At 44.8% G+C, this 18,660-nt stretch overlaps 1 protein-coding gene across 3 annotated transcripts in view; it reads right to left on the minus strand.

The window, feature by feature from the left end:
- The window catches only part of UMODL1 (uromodulin like 1), a 105,343-nt gene that overhangs the window by 39,883 nt on the left and 46,800 nt on the right, over positions 1–18,660 (minus strand). For all 3 annotated transcript variants that reach the window (XM_069760685.1, XM_069760683.1, XM_069760686.1), the window contains exon 11: positions 5,041–5,181. In XM_069760685.1, coding sequence (XP_069616786.1) covers positions 5,041–5,181 — 141 coding nt within the window. The remainder of the gene's footprint in view (positions 1–5,040; positions 5,182–18,660) is intronic.

Below are 18,660 nucleotides of genomic sequence, written 5' to 3' on the forward strand. Positions count from 1 at the left end.
TGGTTCGCTGAGACCGTGTATAGATTACCGCCTTCTTAATAAGATCACTGTTAAATTTCAGTACCCCTTGCCATTGTTATCTGATTTGTTTGCTCGGATTAAGGGGGCTAGTTGGTTCACTAAGATAGGTCTTCGTGGTGCGTATAATCTGGTGAGAATCAGGCAAGGCGATGAATGGAAAACTGCATTTAATACGCCCGAGGGTCATTTTGAGTATCTCGTGATGCCGTTCGGACTTGCCAATGCTCCATCAGTGTTTCAGTCCTTTATGCATGACATCTTCCGAGAGTACCTGGATAAATTCCTGATTGTGTACTTGGAGGACATTTTGATCTTCTCAGATGATTGGGAGTCTCATGTGAAGCAGGTCAGAACGGTTTTTCAGGTCCTGCGTGCTAATTCTTTGTTTGTGAAGGGATCAAAGTGTCTCTTTGGTGTGCAGAAGGTTTCATTTTTGGGGTTCATCTTTTCCCCTTCTACTATCGAGATGAATCCGGTTAAGGTCCAAGCCATCCATGATTGGACTCAGCCGACATCTCTGAAAAGTCTGCAAAAGTTCCTGGGCTTTGCTAATTTTTATCGTCGCTTCATCTGCAATTTTTCTAGTGTTGCCAAACCATTGACCGATTTGACCAAGAAGGGTGCTGATTTGGTCAATTGGTCTTCTGCTGCTGTGGAAGCTTTTCAAGAGTTGAAGCATCGTTTTTCTTCTGCCCCTGTGTTGTGTCAACCAGATGTTTCTCTTCCGTTCCAGGTCGAGGTTGATGCTTCTGAGATTGGAGCAGGGGCTGTTTTGTCACAGAGAGGTTCTGGTTGCTCAGTGATGAAACCATGCGCTTTCTTTTCCAGGAAGTTTTCGCCTGCTGAGCGAAATTATGATGTGGGCAACCGAGAGTTGCTGGCCATGAAGTGGGCATTCGAGGAGTGGCGTCATTGGCTTGAAGGAGCTAAGTATCGCGTGGTGGTATTGACTGATCATAAGAACTTGACTTATCTCGAGTCTGCCAAGCGCTTGAATCCTAGACAAGCTCGTTGGTCGTTGTTTTTTGCCCGTTTTGACTTTGTGATTTCGTACCTTCCGTGCTCTAAAAATGTGAAGGCGGATGCTCTGTCTAGGAGTTTTGTGCCCGACTCTCCGGGTTTGTCTGAGCCGGCGGGTATCCTCAAGAAAGGAGTAATTGTGTCTGCCATCTCCCCTGATTTGCGGCGGGTGCTGCAAAAATTTCAGGCTAATAAACCTGATCGTTGCCCAGCGGAGAAACTGTTTGTCCCTGATGGGTGGACGAATAGAGTTATCTCTGAACTTCATTGTTCGGTGTTGGCTGGTCATCCTGGAATCTTTGGTACCAGAGAGTTAGTGGCTAGATCCTTTTGGTGGCCCTCTCTGTCGCGGGATGTGCGTACTTTTGTGCAGTCCTGTGGGATTTGTGCTCGGGCTAAGCCCTGCTGTTCTCGTGCCAGTGGGTTGCTTTTGCCCTTGCCGGTCCCGAAGAGGCCTTGGACACATATCTCTATGGATTTTATTTCTGACCTTCCCGTTTCTCAAAAGATGTCAGTCATTTGGGTGGTCTGTGATCGCTTTTCTAAGATGGTCCATCTGGTACCCTTGTCTAAATTGCCTTCCTCCTCTGATTTGGTGCCTTTGTTCTTCCAGCATGTGGTTCGTTTGCATGGCATTCCAGAGAATATTGTTTCTGACAGAGGTTCCCAGTTTGTTTTGAGGTTTTGGCGAGCCTTTTGTGGTAGGATGGGCATTGACTTGTCTTTTTCCTCGGCTTTCCATCCTCAGACTAATGGCCAGACCGAACGAACCAATCAGACCTTGGAAACCTATCTGAGATGCTTTGTTTCTGCTGATCAGGATGACTGGGTGTCCTTTTTGCCTTTGGCTGAGTTCGCCCTTAATAATCGGGCCAGCTCGGCTACCTTGGTTTCGCCGTTTTTCTGCAATTCTGGGTTCCATCCTCGTTTCTCTTCAGGACAGGTTGAGTCTTCGGACTGTCCTGGTGTGGATACTGTGGTGGACAGGTTGCAGCAGATTTGGACTCAGGTAGTGGACAATTTGACCTTGTCCCAGGAGAAGGCTCAACTTTTCGCTAATCGCAGACGCCGTGTGGGTCCCCGACTTCGTGTTGGGGATCTGGTTTGGTTATCTTCTCGTCATATTCCTATGAAGGTTTCCTCTCCTAAGTTTAAACCTCGTTTTATTGGTCCGTATAGGATTTCTGATGTTCTTAATCCTGTGTCTTTTCGTCTGACCCTTCCAGATTCTTTTTCCATACATAACGTATTCCATAGGTCATTGTTGCGGAGATACGTGGCACCTATGGTCCCATCTGTTGAGCCTCCTGCCCCGGTTTTGGTGGAGGGGGAATTGGAGTATATTGTGGAGAAGATTTTGGATTCTCGTGTTTCAAGACGGAAACTCCAGTATCTGGTTAAATGGAAGGGTTATGCTCAGGAAGATAATTCCTGGGTTTTTGCCTCTGATGTCCATGCTCCCGATCTTGTTCGTGCCTTTCATGTGGCTCATCCTGGTCGGCCTGGGGGCTCTGGTGAGGGTTCGGTGACCCCTCCTCAAGGGGGGGTACTGTTGTGAATTCTGTGGCAGAGTTCACTCCTGTGGTCACAAGTGGTACTTCGGCTGATTCTCTCTGGGAGCTTCCGTTTGTGGAGGAAAGTGGTACTGCAGTTTCTGAGTTTCCTCCCTCAGGTGATCTGGTGAGGTCGTTAGCTGCTTCTCTACTTAACTCCACCTGATGCTTTGATCCATGCTTTCTGTCAATGTTCCAGTGTTGGACTTGTGTTTCTCTGGATCATTCCTGTGGCCTGCTGCTCTGCATAGCTAAGTGCTTCTTTGCTATTTGTTGCTATTTTTTCTGTCCAGCTTGTCTATTTGTTTTGCTGGAAGCTCTGGGACGCAAAGGGTGTACCTCCGTGCCGTTAGTTCGGTACGGAGGGTCTTTTTGCCCCCTTTGCGTGGTTTTCTTTAGGGTTTTGTGTAGACCGCAAAGTTATCTTTCCTATCCTCGTTCTGTCTAGAATATCGGGCCTCACTTTGCTGAATCTATTTCATCCCTACGTTTGTCTTTTCATCTTACTCCGCACATGGAGTACTGTGTCCAGTTTTGGGCACCGGTGCTCAGGAAGGATATAATGGAACTAGAGAGAGTACAAAGGAGGGCAACAAAATTAATAAAGGGGATGGGAGAACTACAATACCCAGATAGATTAGCGAAATTAGGATTATTTAGTCTAGAAAAAAGACGACTGAGGGGCGATCTAATAACCATGTATAAGTATATAAGGGGACAATACAAATATCTCGCTGAGGATCTGTTTATACCAAGGAAGGTGACGGGCACAAGGGGGCATTCTTTGCGTCTGGAGGAGAGAAGGTTTTTCCACCAACATAGAAGAGGATTCTTTACTGTTAGGGCAGTGAGAATCTGGAATTGCTTGCCTGAGGAGGTGGTGATGGCGAACTCAGTCGAGGGGTTTAAGAGAGGCCTGGATGTCTTCCTGGAGCAGAACAATATTGTATCATACAATTAGGTTCTGTAGAAGGACGTAGATCTGGGGATTTATTATGATGGAATATAGGTTGAACTGGATGGACAAATGTCTTTTTTCGGCCTTACTAACTATGTTACTATGTTACTATGTTACTCACAGTCATTATATGTGGGGGGCTGCCTTTTCCTTTGGGGTATTTCTCTGAGGCAAGGTAGGCTTTTTTTCTATCTTCAGGCTAGTTAGTTTCTCAGGCTGTGCCGAGTTGCATAGGGAGCGTTAGGCGCAATCCACGGCTGCCTCTAGTTGTGTTTGGAGAGGATCAGGAATTGCGGTCTACAGAGTTTCCACGTCTCAGAGCTCGTTCTATTATTTTGGGTTATTGTCAGATCACTGTATGTGCTCTGATCGCTATGTACATTGTGTTACTGAATTGCCTATCATAACAGGAACCGCGGGAATAAAATAAGAGCAAAAAACACCCACATTTGAACCAGTGATAGGTCTTTAAAGGGACTATGTCATCAGAAAAAGACCTATTTAAATTAGGTTTTTGTTAAAAAATTTTATTATTATTTTTATTTTCATTTTTTTACATATCACAATCTTTATTAAAAATAAAAATCAAGAATCGTACTATTCTCACACCGACAACTGGAGCTATTATAGACTGTAACTTCCTGTGGTTTCAGGAGATGCACATGTACATTAGCCACAGTGTACAGACTCTGACCCTATATTTTCAAGCATCTAATGAGCGTGTGCAAAGATCTTTGTGAAGGGAAACGTAGCAAGAGTTAGGTGTGACATCGCCTATTGTGGTGAAGGCTGTGTTATCAGCTATCTATAGAGGTGTTACCTGTCTGTGATGATAAGGAACCTGCTGAAAACGTTTCCTGAAAGGACAGGAAGTATAAGTCTAAAATAACCCTAGTGGCCAGTGTGAAAACCGCAAGATTGCTAAAAATAAAGAATCAAAAAGGAGGAATTTTTGCCTGTGAACTTCTGCTTAGATAGAACCTGGCAGCTTCTTATCACCTTAATCTTACTGAAATTTATTAAGGTATCAGAATTGGTAGAACATTAATTCTGAAGATCTACTGCTAATCTATGTCCAATTTAAAGTGGATCTGCACCTTCTAACTCTATTATTCAAGTCCAACATTAGTGCTGATTAATAGGTTATTTCTACATTTGGCAAAGCCAATTTTTATTTACACAGAGCTCCAATTCCCCAGTATAAAGCTAAAATAAAAGTATCACATTCTGGCCACTAGAGGGAGCTTAGGAGCTTACTAATTATTTATTGGCTCCCTCTAGTGGTGGCTGTAGGAAGGGAAAATTTTTATCATTAATCTTTTTTTATTTTTGAAACTCTGTATGAGAGAAAAATGGAGATCCGGCCACTATAAAAATGTATCAAGAAATGTTTCAACACAGAATAATCTACATGTTAAGAAAAAATAAATAATTGTGATGAAAAGTGGTAATTCTTCCTCATATAAGCACCAAGGAGAGGTCTCTCACCCTCACAGTTCCTCCCAGGTCTGCTGGGGTCTTTATCTACAAAGGATGGGTGGCATTGGCAGGTGTATGACCCGTCCAGGTTCTTGCAGTTTGCATATAAGTGACAGTCATTATCCGCAGGTGACAGGCACTCATTTAAATCTGCAAATAAGATAAAAGAATAGAACAAGTTATTATTTTATTTCCCAGCATGCTGGAGGGGACCTAATATTCATGGGTACGTATGTATGTTATGTATGTGTGTGAATGTGCATGTGTGTAATGTGTATGTTATGTACGAGGGGCGATCCAAAAGTAATGATAATCAGTTATTTCTATTGCACACAGAAATTAAAATAACATGTTTTCTTCTCTCTTAGGTACCCACTAGTCCAGGAAAAAAAAATCACTTAAATAGACCACGATTCCCGGGAGCTACATTCATTTGAATATGAACTGACGAGGAGTGAACATCAAAATGGAAAATAACGAGCTCAGAGCTTTCATCAAATACCTCTGCTTGAAAAAAATGACTACCAAAGACATACACAGCGACTTGGTGGAAACATTGGGGGACTCTTCTCCTCCATATTCCACAGTTGCATGGTGGGCCATGGAATTTAAGCTGGGAAGAACATCGACGGAAGATGAACATCGTGAAGGATGCCCATCCACGTCCCTCAATGAAGAAAACGTGAAAAAAGTTGAAGAAGTTGTATTGGCAGATCGAAGAGTGACTATCAGGCATGTAGCTGAGGTCACAGGGATCTCATGGCAGTATTCAAAGAATCCTTGCAAAAGAATTGCATATGAGAAAGGTCTCCGTGCGTTGGGTGCCAAAAACGTTAACCGACGAGCAAAAGAAGAAACGAGTTGACATTTCAATAGCAAATCTCGAAAAGTTCCAAGCATACAAGGAAAATATTTTGTCACGTTTTTTGACCATGGACGAGACCTGGATCCACCACTTTGATCCCGAAACTAAACAACAATCGATGACGTGGAAACGAGCCGACGAACCGACGCCGAAGAAATTCAGTGTCAAGCTCAGCAGGGAAGGTTATGGCGTCCGTTTTTTGGGACGCTGAAGGAATTATTATGGTGGACTATTTGGAGAAGGGAGCCACTACTACGGGCTCCTACTACGCAGAACAAATAAGAAGATTGTGGGAGGCTATCAAGGAGAAAAGGCGCGGCAAACTGTGAGCTGGAGTGCTGTTTCACCAAGATAATGCGCCGGCTCACAAAGCTGCAGTTGCCATGGCTACCATTCAAGAAGCGGGCTTTGAACTGGTGGAACACCCCCCTATTGGCCAGATCTAGCCCCCAGTGACTTCTTTCTCTTTCCTCGGCTCAAGGAACACCTCCGGGGCAAGAAATTTGACGACAATAGCGACGTGATAACCGCTGTTGGGGATTTTTTTGAGGGTCAAGATCAAGAATTTTTTTCTAAGGGAATTCTAAGTTTAGAAAAGAGATGGACAAAATGTATACACTTGTTAGGAGACTACGTAGAAAAATAAAAAATTTTTTTTACTATATTCATTGTGTTTAGTATTGATTATCATTACTTTTGGATCGCCCCTCGTATGTGTGCTGCAGGACCAGCTCTATCCTCACCTATTGTATCCTCACCCATCCCCTGTAGATTGTGAGCCTTCGCGGGCAGGGTCTTCTCTCCTCCTGTACCAGTGGTGACTTGTATTGTTCAAGATTATTGTACTTGTTTTTATTATGTGTACCCCTCCTCACATGTAAAGCGCCATGGAATAAATGGCGCTATAATAAATAATAATAATAATAATAATATGTGTGTATTGTGTGTGTGTGCTGTGTGAGTATATTATGTGCCTATGTGTATAATATGTATGCTGTGTGTATGTACAATGTGTATGCTATGTACAGTTAGGGCCAGAAATATTTGGACAGTGACACAAGTTTTGTTATTTTAGCTGTTTACAAAAACATGTTCAGAAATACAATTATATATATAATATGGGCTGAAAGTGCACACTCCCAGCTGCAATATGATAGTTTCCACATCCAAATCGGAGAAAGGGTTTAGGAATCATAGCTCTGTAATGCATAGCGTCCTCTTTTTCAAGGGACCAAAAGTAATTGGACAATGGACTCTAAGGGCTGCAATTAACTCTGAAGGCGTCTCCCTCGTTAACCTGTAATCAATGAAGTAGTTAAAAGGTCAGGGGTGGATTCCAGGTGTGTGGTTTTGCATTTGGAAGCTGTTGCTGTGAGCAGACAACATGCGGTCAAAGGAACTCTCAATTGAGGTGAAGCAGAACATCCTGAGGCTGAAAAAAAAGAAAAAATCCATCAGAGAGATAGCAGACATGCTTGGAGTAGCAAAATCAACAGTTGGGTACATTCTGAGAAAAAAGGAATTGACTGGTGAGCTTGGGAACTCAAAAAGGCCTGGGCGTCCACGGATGACAACAGTGGTGGATGATCGCCGCATACTTAATTTGGTGAAGAAGAACCCGTTCACAACATCAACTGAAGTCCAGAACACTCTCAGTGAAGTAGGTGTATCTGTCTCTAAGTCAACAGTAAAGAGAAGACTCCATGACCGTAAATACAAAGGGTTCACATCTAGATGCAAACCATTCATCAATACCAAAAATAGACAGGCCAGAGTTAAATTTGCAGAAAAACACCTCAAGAAGCCAGCTCAGTTCTGGAAAAGTATTCTATGGACAGATGAGACAAAGATCAACCTGTACCAGAATGATGGGAAGAAAAAAGTTTGGAGAAGAAAGGGAACGGCACATGATCCAAGGCACACCACATCCTCTGTAAAACATGGTGGAGGCAACGTGATGGCATGGGCATGCATGGCTTTCAATGGCACTGGGTCACTTGTGTTTATTGATGACATAAGAGCAGAGAAGAGTAGCCGGATGAATTCTGAAGTGTACCGGGATATACTTTCAGCCCAGATTCAGCCAAATGCTGCAAATTTGATTGGACGGCGCTTCATAGTACAGATGGACAATGACCCCAACCATACAGCCAAAGCTACCCAGGAGTTCATGAGTGCCAAAAAGTGGAACATTCTGCAATGGCCAAGTCAATCTCCAGATCTAAACCCAATTGAGCATGCATTTCACTTGCTCAAATCCAGACTTAAGACGGAAAGACCCACAAACAAGCATGACCTGAAGGCTGCGGCTGTAAAGGCCTGGCAAAGCATTAAGAAGGAGGAAACCCAGCGTTTGGTGATGTCCATGGGTTCCAGACTTAAGGCAGTGATTGCCTCCAAAGGATTTGCAACAAAATATTGAAAATAAAAATATTTTGTTTGGGTTATGTTTATTTGTCCAATTACTTTTGACCTCCTAAAATGTGGAGTGTTTGTAAAGAAATGTGTACAATTCCTACATTTTCTATCAGATATTTTTGTTCAACCCTTCAAATTAAACGTTACAATCTGCACTTGAATTCTGTTGTAGAGGTTTCATTTCAAATCCAATGTGGTGGCATGCAGAGCCCAAGTCGCGAAAATTGTGTCACTGTCCAAATATTTCTGGCCCTAACTGTATGTGTGTGTGCATGTTATGTGTGTTATGTATGTGTGTATGTGCGCATGTGTAATGTGTATATTATGTATGTCTGGTGTGCTATGTGTGTACATTATGTGTCTATGTGTATAATATATATGTTATGTATGTGTGGGTGTGTATGTGCATGTTATACATGTATGCTATGTATGTGTGTGTGCATGTTATGTGTGTTATGTACAGTATGTGTGTATGTGCGTGTGTGTAATGTTTATATTATGTATGTGTGGTGTGTTATGTGTGTATATTATGTGTGTGTAATATATCATAAAACACAGAAGGTTAGAGTTAGAAGGGACCTCCAGGGTCATCGTAAACCATCTCAGACAGATGTCTGTCCAGCCTCTGTTTGAAGACTTCCATTGAAGGAAAACTCACCACCTCTTGTGGCCGCCTGTTCCACTCATTGATCACCCTCACTGTCAAAAAGTTTTTTCTAATATCTATTCTGTATCTTCTCCCTTTCAGTTTCATTCCGCTGCTTCTCGTGTTTCTGTGTGCAAATGAGAATAAGGATGATCCCTCTACACTGTGACATCCCATATATGTATGCATGTGTGTGTAAGTTCTATGTGCATGTATAGTGTGTATGCTCTGTATGTGTGTTCATGTTATGTCTGTTATGTTTGAATGTGTGTGTTATGTATGTTTGTACTGTGAGTATGTATGTTGTGTGTAATGTGTATGTTATGTCTGTATGTTATGAATGTGCAGCGCACCAGGGTCCTGGTCGTTGCAGTAATATCATTCTCCTCTAGGGGGAAGTGATGTTACGTTTGGAGGCAATAAAGGAGATCACTTTACCACGTACCACAAACATACAACACATTTCATACTCCAGCCCACCAGGGGGAGCTATGCTCCTATTTATTAGGGCACTCTTCACACAATTAGGTAAAACTGGTGGTCTGGATAGGAAGTTAGGCAGAAGCGAGCTGGGCTTCTCCCAGTTAGTTGCTATCTGAGCTCTGCTCAGGTAGTTGGTCTCTGACAGGGGTGGGATCCTGTCAGAGGCCTAGACAGAAGGTCACGGAGCTGCCCCTGCCCCATGTGCAGCAGCCCCTAAGAAAGATTCACAAACAGAGAACTGTATTGTAGAGAGTGAGAAGAAGTCATAGCAAAAGGAGAGGAAACCAGAAAGAGTTCTGCCCTGCACAGGCTGCCTCCTTCTGAGGCGCAGGATCCGGTAGCCGGAACACCGAGGGAGCAACAGTCCTTTATGTCTTGCTCCAGATACCAGCAGCACAGCTAATTTCAAGTTACTGATCCGCCCTATACCCAGGAGGCAACTTGTGGGGGCTGGGGCGTGCTAGAGTCCCTGTAAAAAGCCTCAGGCCACCAGTCATACGGGTTTGTCCTATCCATCTGGGGGACAGAGAGAAAGAGACATAACATCTAGAACATCTACAACAGAGGTGATGACCTTATGAGAGGCTCAGCAGGGAGGTACTACAACACCCAGGCGCTAGAGGAAGGCTACTGATTTCCACCTGGATAAGGGGACCTGTGATCTGGTGCTCTGGACTGTGGATGCTGAAGCCTTCAGTAAAGGTAAAGAGACTGCGATCCAAATGTGTGTGTTATGTGTGTGTAACATGTATTTTATGTATTATGTGTGTGCACGTTATCTATGTCTCTGTGTAATGTCTATGCATGCTTGCGTTATATGTATTTGTGATGTGTGCATGGTACATATACCGTATATTGTGTGTGAGAGTGTGTGTTATGTGTATGTGCGTGTTATATGTATTTTTGTTCTGTGTTTCACTGGGTGTTGTGTGCATTTGTTATGAATGTATATATGTTATGTGCATATGTGTTTCAGTTATGAGTATGTATGGTTTGTGTTAGTGTGTGTGTATGTTATGTATTTTGCTTGAGTTATGTGTAAATGTGCTGTGTGTTTCACTGGGTGTTGTGTGTATTTATGTTATTTATGTATATTATATTTATTTATATAGCACCATTAATTCCATGGTGCTGTACATGAGACCGGGTTACATCAAAAATACAAATATCACTTACAGTAAACAAAGTAACAATTACAGATTGATAGAGGGGTGAGGACCCTGCCCTTGCGGGCTTACATTCTACAGGATTATGGGGAAGGAGACAGGAGGTCAAGGGTTGCAGTAACTCCGATGGTGTTGAGGTGGCCGTGTGGTCTTTACAGGCTGTAAGCTTCCTTGAAGAGGTGGGTTTTCAGGTTTCTTTTGAAGGATCCAAATGTGGTGGGTAACCGGACGTGTTGGGGCACAGAATTCCAGAGGATGGGGGATATTCAGGAGAAGTCTTGGAGGCGATTGGGGGAGAAGCGAATAAGTGTGGAGGAGAGAAGGAGGTCTTGGGAGGACTGGAGATTACGTGAGGGAAGATATTGAGAGATTAGTGTGGAAATATACGGAGGAGAAAGGTTATAGATGGCTTTGTAGGACAGTGTTAGTAGTTTAACTTGGATACGCTGAGGGAATGGGAGTCAGTGAAGGGATTTGCAAAGAGGGGAAGCAGGAGTGTAGAGAGGAGAGACATTAATTAGTCGGGCAGAAGAGTTAAGGACGGACTGGAGGGGTGCGTGTTGTGAATTCTGTGGCAGAGCTCCCTCCTGTGGTCACAAGTGGTACTTCGGCTGATTCTCTCTGTGAGCTTCCGTTGGTGGAGGAGAGTGGTACTGCGGCTTCTGAGTTTCCTTCCTCAGGTGATGTGGTGAAGTCGTTAGGTGCTGCTCTATTTAACCCCACCTAGTGCTTTGATCCTGGCTTCCAGTCAATGTTCTAGTATTGGACCTGTTTCCTCCTGGATCGTTCCTGTGGCCTGCTGCTCTGCATAGCTAAGTTCTACTTTGCTATTTTGTTTGCTGTTTTTTCTGTCCAGCTTGTCTATTTGTTTGCTGGAAGCTCTGGGACGCAGAGGGTGTACCTCTGTGCCGTTAGTTCGGTACGGAGGGTCTTTTTGCCCCCTTTGCATGGTTTTTGTAGGGTTTTGTGTTGACCGCAAAGTTACCTTTCCTATCCTCGCTCTGTTCAGAAAGTCGGGCCTCACTTTACCAGATCTATTTCATCTCTACGTTTGTCTTTTCATCTTAACTCACTTATATGTGGGGGCTGCCTTTTCCTTTGGGGTATTTCTCTGAGGCAAGGTAGGCTTATTTTCTATCTTCAGGCTAGCTAGTTTCTAAGGCTGTGCCGAGTTGCATAGGGAGCGTTAGGTGCAATCCACGGCTGCCTCTAGTGTTGTTGGAGAGGATTAAGGATTGCGGTCAGCAGAGTTCCCACGTCTCAGAGCTCGTTCTATGTTTTTGGGTTATTGTCAGATCACTGTATGTGCTCTGACCTCCATGTCCATTGTGGTACTGAATTGCCTTATCATAACAGTACTGGAAGCCAAAAGTACTAATGATTCTCAATAGAGGGAAAAAAGAAGTTCTGAGACCATTTTTTTTCTCTGTACTGTGTTTTGCCTTTTTTTTCCCCTAGACATTTGGGTGGTTCAGGACACAGGTGTAGCAATGGACATTAAAGGTCTGTCTTCATGTGTGGATCAGCTCACGGCAAGAGTACAAAATATTCAAGACTTTGTGGTTCAGAATTCTATGTTAGAACCGAGAATTCCTATTCCTGATTTGTTTTTTGGAGATAGAACTAAATTTCTGAGTTTCAAAAATAATTGTAAACTATTTCTGGCTTTGAAACCTCACTCCTCTGGTGACCCAGTTCAACAAGTTAGGATCATTATTTCTTTTTTACGTGGCGACCCTCAGGACTGGGCATTTTCTCTTGCGTCAGGAGATCCTGCATTAAATAATATCGATGCGTTTTTCCTGGCGCTCGGATTGCTGTATGATGAACCTAATTCAGTGGATCAGGCAGAAAAAAATTTGCTGGCTCTTTGTCAGGGTCAGGATGAGATAGAGGTATATTGTCAGAAATTTAGAAAGTGGTCCGTACTCACTCAATGGAATGAAGGTGCGCTCGCAGCTATTTTCAGAAAGGGTCTCTCTGAAGCCCTTAAGGATGTCATGGTGGGATTTCCTATGCCTGCTGGTCTGAATGAGTCTATGTCTTTGGCCATTCAGATCGGTCGACGCTTGCGTGAGCGTAAATCTGTGCACCATTTGGCGGTATTACCTGAGCTTAAACCTGAGCCTATGCAGTGCGATAGGACTTTGACCAGAGTTGAACGGCAAGAACACAGACGTCTGAATGGGCTGTTTTTACTGTGGTGATTCCACTCATGCTATCTCTGATTGTCCTAAGCGCACTAAGCGGTTCGCTAGGTCTGCCACCATTGGTACAGTACAGTCAAAATTTCTTCTGTCCGTTACCTTGATCTGCTCTTTGTCATCGTATTCTGTCATGGCATTTGTGGATTCAGGCGCTGCCCTGAATTTGATGGACTTGGAGTATGCTAAGCGTTGTGGGTTTTTCTTGGAGCCCTTGCAGTGTCCTATTCCATTGAGAGGAATTGATGCTACGCCTTTGGCCAAGAATAAGCCTCAGTACTGGACCCAGATGACCATGTGCATGGCTCCTGCACATCAGGAGGTTATTCGCTTTCTGGTGTTGCATAATCTGCATGATGTGGTCGTGTTGGGGTTGCCATGGCTACAAGTCCATAATCCAGTATTAGATTGGAAATCCATGTCGGTGTCCAGCTGGGGTTGTCAGGGGGTACATGGTGATGTTCCATTTCTGTCAATTTCGTTATCCACCCCTTCTGAGGTTCCAGAGTTCTTGTCTGATTACCAGGATGTATTTGATGAGCCCAAGTCCGATACCCTACCTCCGCATAGGGATTGTGATTGTGCTATCGATTTGATTCCTGGTAGTAAATTCCCAAAAGGTCGACTGTTTAATTTATCTGTGCCTGAGCACGCCGCTATGCGGAGTTATGTGAAGGAGTCCTTGGAGAAGGGGCATATTCGCCCGTCATCGTCGCCATTAGGAGCAGGGTTCTTTTTTGTAGCCAAGAAGGATGGTTCGCTGAGACCTTGTATAGATTACCGCCTTCTAAATAAGATCACGGTTAAATTTCAGTACCCCTTGCCGTTGTTATCTGATTTGTTTGCTCGGATTAAGGGGGCTAGTTGGTTCACCAAGATAGATCTTCGTGGTGCGTATAATCTGGTGCGAATCAGGCGAGGCGATGAATGGAAAACTGCATTTAATACGCCCGAGGGTCATTTTGAGTATCTAGTAATGCCTTTCGGACTTGCCAATGCTCCATCAGTGTTTCAGTCCTTTATGCATGACATCTTCCGAGAGTACCTGGATAAATTCCTGATTGTGTACTTGGATGACATTTTGATCTTCTCGGATGATTGGGAGTCTCATGTGAAGCAGGTCAGAACGGTTTTTCCGGTCCTGCGTGATAATTCTTTGTTTGTGAAGGGATCAAAGTGTCTCTTTGGTGTTCAGAAGGTTTCATTTTTGGGGTTCATCTTTTCCCCTTCTACTATCGAGATGGACCCTGTTAAGGTCCAAGCCATCCATGATTGGACTCAGCCGACATCTCTGAAAAGTCTGCAAAAGTTCCTGGGCTTTGTTAATTTTTATCGTCGCTTCATCTGCAATTTTTCTAGTATTGCTAAACCATTGACCGATTTGACCAAGAAGGGTGCTGATGTGGTCAATTGGTCTTCTGCTGCTGTGGAAGCTTTTCAAGAGTTGAAGCGTCGTTTTTCTTCTGCCCCTGTGTTGTGTCAACCAGATGTTTCGCTTCCATTCCAGGTCGAGGTTGATGCTTCTGAGATTGGAGCAGGGGCTGTTTTGTCGCAGAGAAGTTCTGATTGCTCGGTGATGAAACCATGCGCCTTCTTTTCCAGGAAGTTTTCGCCTGCTGAGCGAAATTATGATGTGGGCAATCGAGAGTTGCTGGCCATGAAGTGGGCATTCGAGGAGTGGCGTCATTGGCTTGAAGGAGCTAAGCATCGCGTGGTGGTATTGACTGATCATAAGAACTTGACTTATCTCGAGTCTGCCAAGCGGTTGAATCCTAGACAGGCTCGTTGGTCGCTGTTTTTTGCCCGTTTTGACTTTGTGATTTCGTACCTTCCAGGCTCTAAAAATGTGAAGGCGGATGCTCTGTCTAGGAGTTTTGTGCCCGACTCTCCGGGTTTGTCTGAGCCGGCGGGTATCCTCAAGGAAGGAGTAATTGTATCTGCCATCTCCCCTGATTTGCGGCGGGTGCTGCAAAAATTTCAGGCTAATAAACCTGATCGTTGTCCAGCGGAGAAACTGTTTGTTCCTGATAGGTGGACGAATAAAGTTATCTCTGAGGTTCATTGTTCGGTGTTGGCTGGTCATCCTGGAATCTTTGGTACCAGAGAGTTAGTGGCTAGATCCTTTTGGTGGCCATCTCTGTCGCGGGATGTGCGTTTTTTTGTGCAGTCCTGTGGGATTTGTGCTTGGGCTAAGCCCTGCTGTTCTCGTGCCAGTGGGTTGCTTTTGCCCTTGCCGGTCCCGAAGAGGCCTTGGACACATATCTCTATGGATTTTATTTCAGATCTTCCCGTCTCTCAAAAGATGTCAGTTATTTGGGTGGTCTGTGATCGCTTCTCTAAGATGGTCCATTTGGTACCCTTGTCTAAATTACCTTCCTCCTCTGATTTGGTGCCATTGTTCTTCCAGCATGTGGTTCGTTTGCATGGAATTCCAGAGAATATCGTTTCTGACAGAGGTTCCCAGTTTGTTTCGAGGTTTTGGCGAGCTTTTTGTGGTAGGATGGGCATTGACTTGTCTTTTTCCTCGGCTTTCCATCCTCAGACTAATGGCCAGACCGAACGAACCAATCAGACCTTGGAAACATATCTGAGATGCTTTGTTTCTGCTGATCAGGATGACTGGGTGTCCTTTTTGCCTTTGGCTGAGTTCGCCCTTAATAATCGGGCCAGCTCGGCTACCTTGGTTTCGCCATTTTTCTGCAACTCTGGGTTCCATCCTCGTTTCTCTTCAGGGCAGGTTGAGTCTTCGGACTGTCCTGGTGTGGATACTGTGGTGGACAGGTTGCAGCAGATTTGGACTCATGCAGTGGACAATTTGACCTTGTCCCAGGAGAGGGCTCAACGTTTCGCTAATCGCAGATGCTGTGTGGGTCCCCGACTTCGTGTTGGGGATTTGGTTTGGTTATCTTCTCGTCATATTCCTATGATGGTTTCCTCTCCTAAGTTTAAACCTCGTTTCATTGGTCCGTATAGGATTTCTGAGGTTCTTAATCCTGTGTCTTTTCGTCTGACCCTTCCAGATTCTTTTTCCATACATAACGTATTCCATAGGTCATTGTTGCGGAGATACGTGGCACCTATCGTTCCATCTGTTGATCCTCCTGCCCCGGTTTTGGTGGAGGGGGAGTTGGAGTATATTGTGGAGAAGATTTTGGATTCTCGTGTTTCGAGACGGAAGCTCCAGTATCTGGTTAAGTGGAAGGGTTATGCTCAGGAAGATAATTCCTGGGTCTTTGCCTCTGATGTCCATGCTCCCGATCTTGTTCGTGCCTTTCATATGGCTCATCCTGGTCGTCCTGGGGGCTCTGGTGAGGGTTCGGTGACCCCTCCTCAAGGGGGAGTACTGTTGTGAATTCTGTGGCAGAGCTCCCTCCTGTGGTCACAAGTGGTACTTCGGCTGATTCTCTCTGTGAGCTTCCGTTGGTGGAGGAGAGTGGTACTGCGGCTTCTGAGTTTCCTTCCTCAGGTGATGTGGTGAAGTCGTTAGGTGCTGCTATATTTAACCCCACCTAGTGCTTTGATCCTGGCTTCCAGTCAATGTTCTAGTATTGGACCTGTTTCCTCCTGGATCGTTCCTGTGGCCTGCTGCTCTGCATAGCTAAGTTCTACTTTGCTATTTTGTTTGCTGTTTTTTCTGTCCAGCTTGTCTATTTGTTTGCTGGAAGCTCTGGGACGCAGAGGGTGTACCTCCGTGCCGTTAGTTCGGTACGGAGGGTCTTTTTGCCCCCTTTGCGTGGTTTTTGTAGGGTTTTGTGTTGACCGCAAAGTTACCTTTCCTATCCTCGCTCTGTTCAGAAAGTCGGGCCTCACTTTGCTAAATCTATTTCATCTCTACATTTGTCTTTTCATCTTAACTCACAGTCATTATATGTGGGGGCTGCCTTTTCCTTTGGGGTATTTCTCTGAGGCAAGGTAGGCTTATTTTCTATCTTCAGGCTAGCTAGTTTCTCAGGCTGTGCCGAGTTGCATAGGGAGCGTTAGGCGCAATCCACGGCTGCCTCTAGTGTTGTTGGAGAGGATTAGGGATTGCGGTCTGCAGAGTTCCCACGTCTCAGAGCTCGTTCTATGTTTTTGGATTATTGTCAGATCACTGTATGTGCTCTGACATCCATGTCCATTGTGGTACTGAATTGCCTTATCATAACAGGTGCGAGACTGTTAGAAGGTAGGCCACAGAGGAGGATGTTGCAGTAGTCGAGGCGGGAGATGATTCGGGCATGCACAAGCATTTTGGTAGAGTGAGGGTTGAGGAAAGGACGGATTCTGGAAATATTTTTGAACTGGAGGCGACAGGAGGTGACGAGAGCTTGGATGTGTGGTTTGAAGGACAGGGCAGAGTCCAGGGTTACTCCGAGGCAGCGGATTTTGGGGACAGGGAAAAGTGTGATTTCATTTATTTTGATAGATACTGTAGATCAGGTAGGCAAGATATGCGAGATGGAGGAAAGATAATTAGTTCAGAATCCACATTGAGCTTGAGGAAGCGAGAGGAGAAGAAGGAGGATATGGCCGATAGACACTCTGGGATTCTGGAGAGCAGAGAGGTGACATCTGGGCCAGAGAGGTAGATCTGAGTGTCATCAGCATATAGATGGTACTGGAAGCCATAGGACCTTATGAGTTGTCCCAGGCGGTGTGTATAGATTGAGAAGAGTAAGGGCCCAAGGACAGAGCCTTGAGCGACACCAACAGAGAGGGGGCGAGATGAAGACGTAGTATGGGAATAGGAAACGCTAAATGTGCAATTGGTAAGGTATGAGGAGATCCAAGATAGGGCGAGGTCTTTGACCCCAAAGGAAGAGAGGATCTGTAGTAGGAGGCAGTGGTCAACGGTGTTGAAGGCAGAGGACAGGTCTAGAAGGAGGAGTATAGAGAATTGTCTGCTAGCGTTGGCTGTAAGTAAGCCGTTAGTAATTTTGGTCAGGGCTGTCTCAGTGGAATGGTGGGGACAGAAGCCAGATTGTAGGTTGTCGAAGAGAGAGTTAGATGCAAAGTGAGAGGAAAGTTCAGCGTGGACGTGCTGCTCAAGAAGTTTGGATGCAGATGGGAGCAAAGTTATTGGGCGATAGCTGGACATAGCTGTGATTTGGAGAGAATATAAGAAAGCTCCTCTTAAGTGATTTTGGATAGGGAAGATATGGGTTTGTGCATTGGTCTGGTATACAAAGGGGTTGAGGTGGTTTGACGACAAAGATTTGCCTTGTTTGGTCGATCTTATTTTTGAAGTGCGTGGCAAAATCCTCGGCAACGATTAGAGAACTCGGAGGGGGCAGTGGTGGGCGGAGGAGGGAGTTAAAAGTGTTGAACAACTGTTTGGGGTTGTGGGATAAGGAAGATACGAGGATTGTGAAGTAGGCCTGTTTAGCAGAGGTGAGAGCTGATTCGAATGCCAGTTTTGCTTGTTTGAGTGCAGTGAAATCATCTTGTGAATGTGTTTTCTTCCAACGCCGTTCTGCAATTCTGGATACTTGCCGAAACTTTTTAGTGGTGTTATTGTGCCAGGGTTGTCTATTGGTTCGTCGCACTCTGCTATGCATGACAGGGGCGACCATGTCAATAGCTGATGCAAGAGTGGCATTGTAGAAAGCAGTGGCAGTGTCTGTGTCGTGGAGTGAAGATATGGATGCCAGTGGTAGGATAGAGTCAGAGAGTGTGTGGGTGTCTAGGTGTGCGAGGTTCCTGGGGGGGTGCGCATGTTGCTGGACATGGGTGACCGGTGAGGACAGGGAGAGAAAGTGAGCAGATGGTGGTCAGATAGAGGGAGAGGGGAGGTTGTGAAGTTAGATAGGGAGCAGAAACGGGTGAAGACCAGGTCTAGTGTTTGTCTGTGTGTGGATGGCTGAAGAG

Source organism: Ranitomeya imitator, chromosome 3 (genome assembly GCF_032444005.1).
Source record: "Ranitomeya imitator isolate aRanImi1 chromosome 3, aRanImi1.pri, whole genome shotgun sequence".
NCBI lineage: Eukaryota > Metazoa > Chordata > Amphibia > Anura > Dendrobatidae > Ranitomeya > Ranitomeya imitator.